The sequence below is a fragment of the Chiloscyllium plagiosum genome, chromosome 39, assembly GCF_004010195.1.
Source record: "Chiloscyllium plagiosum isolate BGI_BamShark_2017 chromosome 39, ASM401019v2, whole genome shotgun sequence".
Classification (NCBI taxonomy): Eukaryota; Metazoa; Chordata; class Chondrichthyes; order Orectolobiformes; family Hemiscylliidae; genus Chiloscyllium; species Chiloscyllium plagiosum.
Genome location: NC_057748.1, coordinates 11,919,054 through 11,925,087, shown reverse-complemented (window position 1 = coordinate 11,925,087; position 6,034 = coordinate 11,919,054). Strand labels below are relative to the sequence as shown.

At 46.5% G+C, this 6,034-nt stretch overlaps 1 protein-coding gene across 1 annotated transcript in view; it reads left to right on the top strand.

Moving 5' to 3' along the window:
• The window catches only part of LOC122542243 (transmembrane protein 184B-like), a 37,711-nt gene that overhangs the window by 20,800 nt on the left and 10,877 nt on the right, over positions 1 to 6,034 (top strand). Inside the window, exon 5 of the mRNA XM_043679778.1 lies at positions 2,146 to 2,166. Coding sequence (XP_043535713.1) covers positions 2,146 to 2,166 — 21 coding nt within the window. The remainder of the gene's footprint in view (positions 1 to 2,145; positions 2,167 to 6,034) is intronic.

The window sequence follows — 6,034 nt, the reverse complement described above, 5'->3', positions numbered from 1 at the left end:
TCCCTCGTCTCCTCACTTCCTCTCTCCCCACCTCCTTGCTCTCTCTCCCCCCCACCTCTCCTAACTCCCTTACCCCAACCTGTCTCATGTGGCTACACAAGACTACACAAAGAGATCAAATGTCCTCCTTTCTTCCAGCTCCATCAGCTGGCTTGCCTGAAACCTGAAAGAAGGCTCTAACTGAATAATATTGCCCTGAAGCATTAATGCATTTGCTCACCTCCGATGCACCCCAAACTGCTGAGCATTTCTGGCATTTTCTGTTTTTTGGTTACACCTTGAGGCATCGTGGGAATGGCCACATTTTAATTAATACTATATTTGCTGCAACACAAATCTATACGCTGAGTTATGCAGTCATAGAGATGTACAGCACGGAAACAGACCCTTCGGTCCAACCCGTCCATGCTGACCAGATATCCCAACCCAATCTAGACCCATTTGGCAGCACTTGGCCCAGATCCCTCCAAACCCTTCCTATTCATGCACCCATCCAGATGCTCTTATGTGTTGTAATTGTACCAGCCCCCACTACGTCCTCTGGCGGCTCATTCCATACACGTACCACCCTTAGGTCCCTTTTATATCTTTCCCCTCTCATCCTAAACCTATGCCCTCTACTTCTGGACTCCCTCACCCCAGGGAAAATACCTTAGCTATTTACCCTATCCATGCCCCTCATGATTGTATCAACCTTTATAAGGTCACCCCTCACCTTTGACGCTCCAGGGATAACAGCCCCAGCCTATTCAGCCTCTTCCCCAGAGTTCAATCCTCCCTGTAGCTCAACATCCTTGTAAACCTTTCCTGAACCTTCTCAAGTCTCACAACATCCTTCCGATAGGAAGGAGACCAGAATTGCATGCAATTACAAATCCTATCTCTTATAATTTTTTCCAACACCTTACCCACAACCAAAGTAAGGCTCACTGGCCTATAATTACCAGGGTTGTCTCTACTCCCCTTCTTAAATAAAGGAACAATATTTGCTATCCTCTAGTCTTCTGGCACGACTCCTGTCAACAATGATGACATAAAGATTGAAGCCAAAGGCTCTGCAATCTCCTCGGAGAATCCGAGGATAAATCCCAAGCAGCCCAGGGATCTTATCTATCTTCAGATCTTCCAAAACTGCTAAAACCTCCTCAATCCCATCTAACCTTGTAGCCTGAATCTCCGTATTCTCATTAACATTGCCCTTTTCCAATGTGAATACTGACAAAAAGTATTCATTAAGTGCGTCCCCTATGTCTTTACATTCCACACACAACTTTCCACACTATCTTTCAGTGGCCCTCATCTTACTCTAGTCATTCTTTTATTTCGGATATACCTGTACAAGACCTTAGGGTTTTCCTTGATCCCATCCACCAACCTCAGGTCCCCTCCTGGCTCTTCTTAGCCCTCTCTTTAAATCTTTTCTGGCTAACTTATGACACTCCAGCCCCTATCTCAGCCTTCACACCTCCTCCTCATATAAGCCGCCTTCTTCCTCTTGACAAGAGCTTCAACTTCTTTAGTAAACCATTAATCCTTCTCTCGACAACCACCTCCCTGCCGTTAGGTATATACTTGTCAAGGACCCACAGTATCCATTCCTTGAATAAGCTCCACATTTCAATTGGAGTTGCAGTTTCCTTCCCCATCCTATGCATCTTAAAATCTTGCCCAATCGCATCATAATTGCCTTTCCCCCAGTTATACCTGTCTCCCTGCGGTACATACCTATCACTTCCCATTGCTATGTAAACATAACCAAATTGTGGTCACTATCACCAAAGTGCTCACCTACCTCCAAATCTAACACCTGGCCAGGTTCATTCCGCAGTACCAAATCCAATATGCATCACCCCTTGTTGGCCTGTACATACTGTACCTCCTGCCCATCTAACCTATAGAGTTCCCAGTCAATATTGGGGAAGTTAAACTAGGGAAATAAAAGCACTGTATGATCACAGTTTTATTTTGTGTCTGATGATATGAGCAGCAGGTAGTGTTTGTGTGGGTGTGGAGTGTCGGGGGGTTCCTTCTCATTCATTCTTTTTTTTTCTCCTTCTCTCACTCTGCACCCACCCCTCTCCCTCCTTTCTGTCTCTCACTCTCTTTCACTGTCTCCTGCTTCTGCCAATCTCTCACCGTGGATAGTCCTGGCATATGGGCCCTACGGTAGGCTGAACTTACCTTTTTTCTTGTTAGTCTGTAATTGCTGAATTTGATCCTTGCTCTGTGAATGTACTGTGTTCTTGCTTTGTCCATTGGAGGGGGTATCGCGAGAGATGTGCATTTATGTGGCGCCTCTCAGTACCTGAGGGCATTCCGCAGCTTGCGAATGCTGATGAAATTTTCTTTTGCATTGCGCATAACGCAGGGAGTGCTGCACAGCAGGGTCTTACTAACAATTATGGGCGATATCATCTTGTTTTTTGGTGGTACCCATCGAGTGTTAATATTGGCCAGGACACTGAGGGTGGCACCAACACCTCCGCATCCTACACCATCTTGTCGCTGTCCAATACAGTAGAAGGGGTCCTGACTGTGACATCTCATCTGAAAGTTTCAGTGGACGCAGCACTCCCTCCAGTACGGTGCTGAGATGGCACTGTTTTAGACTGTCTTTAACAGTGGGTCAGCGACTCTGATTAAGGGGAGGCAGTAGCTGAGAGGTGTGATCGCTGAACTGTTCATCCAGAGACGTGGGTGATGATCTCAGGACCTGCGTTCAAATCCTGCTGATTGCTCTTGGGAAGGTGATGTTGAGATTTTATGTTTCTGGGTGGTTTAGGTACAATCCCTGCACTGTTGGGGTGGGGGGACTATTCCAGGAGTTTTGGTTCATTTTGGCAGGGTCAGGGGAGAGTGAAATTTGGAATTAAGACTTAATAATGATCATGAATCCATCGCTGACTATCAGGAAAAGCCCATCTGTTTCACTTTCGCGAGGGAGGCAATCTGTTATCCTAGGCAAAATTGGGTTCTGCAGATGCTGGAGATTAGAATCAAGATTAGAGTTAGTGAGTTTTGAGAAGATTTGTAGCTCAGCTTGAAGTTCTGGATGTAGGTTTGCTTGCTGAGCTGGAAGGTTCACTTTCAGACATTTCGTCACCATACAGGGTTCGTCTGGAGGCTCAGTGAAGATGTTACCTAGTATGGTGACAAAACATCTGAAGATGAACCTTCCAGCTCAGTGAACAAACCTACATCGAGATTAGAGTGGTGCTGGAAAAACACAGCGGGCCAGGCAGCATCCAAGGAGCAGGAAAATTAATGTTTCAGGCAAAAACCCTTCATCAGTCATCCTTACCTGGTCTGTACATGTGACTCCAGACTCTCAGCAATATGGCTGACTCTCAACTGTCCTCGGGGTGATTCAGGATGGGTAATAAATGCAGACCGAGCCAGCAACTGCCCTCATTATGCAAATGAATCAAAAAGCAAAAATTGAATAGCTTGCTCATCAAAGTTTGGAGTGTGGCACTGGAAAAGCACTGCAGGTCAGGCAGCATCCGAGGAGAGGGAGAGTCGACGTTTCGGGCATAAGCGCTTCATCAGGGATATCTTACACCCGAAACATCGACTCTCCTGCTCCTCAGATGCTGCCTGACCTGTTGTGTTTTTCCAGCACCACACACTCGACTCTGATCTCCGGCATCTGCAGTCCTCACTTTCTTGAGCTCATCAAGTCTCCCAAGGGACGAATTCCATTTGGGATGGTTTGGCGGTGGGGAGCTGGAATTGACTGAGTTGTGTTAAGTTCAGGGTGTGCCACCAGTTTTGGGAAACAGAATCGATTCTTAACTCTCCGCTGATCGCCAGTTTTGATCTGTTCCATTTGATACCGTATGTGAATTTGGGAAAATGTTCGTCATGATTCCGTTTTTGAGTGGGACGTCAGGAGAAATATCACGGGTAATATTCGAGCCCATTACTGAGCATCTGCTCCCACTATCTCTTTTTGCTTTTTCCATTTGAGCTTCAGGTCTTGACTCCAGGAAACTCTCACCTGAGACCTGAAACCAAGGCCAGTTTGGCTTCTCTGTGATGGATAGTAATGATCCCCACAGCCACTGTTTTGATGAGGGACCGGAATGTTCAAACCAGCATCGTCACCAACACTCAAGCCCTTGACAGGCTTCAAAAACACCTCATCAGCTCGTCTTGTTTCCTTACTGCTTGTGGGATCTTGCTGTGTGCAGACTTGCGCCCCACCCACCCACCCACAGAGTGATTGAGGAGCGAGGGGGGGGTGAGGGGGGGCGCGCGAGGGGGGGGATAGAGAGCGGAATGTGGAACTCCTGAAACTGTCACACTTACTGGCACTGATTTTGCAATCTCCTGTGGAGAAGTCTAAAATAGGAGATGTGCAAATTGTGCAACTCTCTAGAAACCACAACAAGGAGCCTGTTGGGAGAGGAGGGGGAGGGGTGTATTCAGACATGAGTTACTTTGTTTTACCCAAGCAACCATTGTCTTTTAGAAAGAATGTCTAACAAAAAAAGCCGGGTGTGCTCAACACCTCCTTAACCATCCTGTCTACATGTGACGCAAAGTTCAAGGAATTATGAACCTGGTGATCTTAGATTAAGATAAATGCTTGGCGCAACATTGTAGGCCGAAGGGCCTGCACTGTTCTGGATGTAGGTTTGCTCGCTGAGCTGGAAGGTTTGTTTTCAGACGTTTTGTCACCCTACTAGGTAACATCCTCAATGAGCCTTCACATGAAGGAGGCTCACTGAAGATGTTACCTAGTATGGTGACGAAACATCTGAAAACAAACCTTCCAGCTCAGCGAGCAAACCTACATCCAGAACCTCAACCTGAGCTACAAATCTTCTCAAACCCCACTGGCCTGTACTGTGCTGTACTGTTCTATGAACCCCTTGGTCTCTCTGTTCTACAGCACTATCCAAGGCCCTACTGCCAATTGTACAAGTCATGAGATGTCATGTTAAGGTTGTGCAGGATGTTGATTAGATTAGATTCCCTACAGTGTGGAAACAGGCTTTTTGGCCCAACAAGTCCACACCGACCCTCCGAAGAGTAACCCACCCAGACCCATTCCCCTACATTTATCCCCGATTAGTGCACCTAACACTATGGGGCAATTTACATGGCCAATTCACCTGGCCTGCATATCTTCTGGGATGTTGGTGAGGCCTCTTCTGGAGCACCATGTCCAATTCTGGGCGCCCTGTTGTAGGAAGGATATTATTAAACTGGAGAGGGTTCAGAAGGGATTTACCGGGATGTTGCCAGGATTGGAGGGTTTGTGTTATAGGGAGACATTGGATAGGGTGGGACTTTCTTCACTGGAGCATCGGAGGCTTAAAAATTCATGAGGGGTATAGGTAAGGTAAATGGCAGGTGTTTTTTTTTCCCAGGCTGGGGGATTTCAAGACTAGGGGCATATTTTTAAGGTGAGGGAGAAAGATTTTAAAAGGACGAAATGGGGCAGTTTTTTTTTACTTGGAGAGTGGTTTGTGTGTGGATTGAATTTCCTGAGAAAGTGGTGGATATGGGTACAGTTACAATGTTTAAGAAAACTTTAGATGAGTACATGAAAAAGCAATGTTTGGAGGGATATGGGCCAAGTGCAGGCAGGTGGGACTGGTTTAGTTTGGGGTTACAGTCGGCATGGTCGGACCGAAGGGTCTGCTTCCTTGCTCGATGACTCTGTAAAGATTTATGAGAGTGCGAAGATGGAAAGTTGGCATTTCTGAGACAGATTATTAGTCAAATTCAGATTTCTGTGGTTGCATCTAATGTGGTTGACTCATAACTCCCCTCTGATATGCCCTTGCAAACTGCTCAGGTCAGTTAGGGAAGTGAAACAGAGCCAGCGACACCCACATTTCGATGAAAGAGTAAATGTAATTAAAAAATGGTAATTTGTTCATCCAAGTCCAGTCTCTTCCCCCTTCCCCCAACCCCAATCACTCCTTAACCCATTTACACCAGTCACTACTTCCCACGCAACACAAACGCAGTCACTCCCCTTCCTTAAATCACGCCACACACCCACACACACACACACACA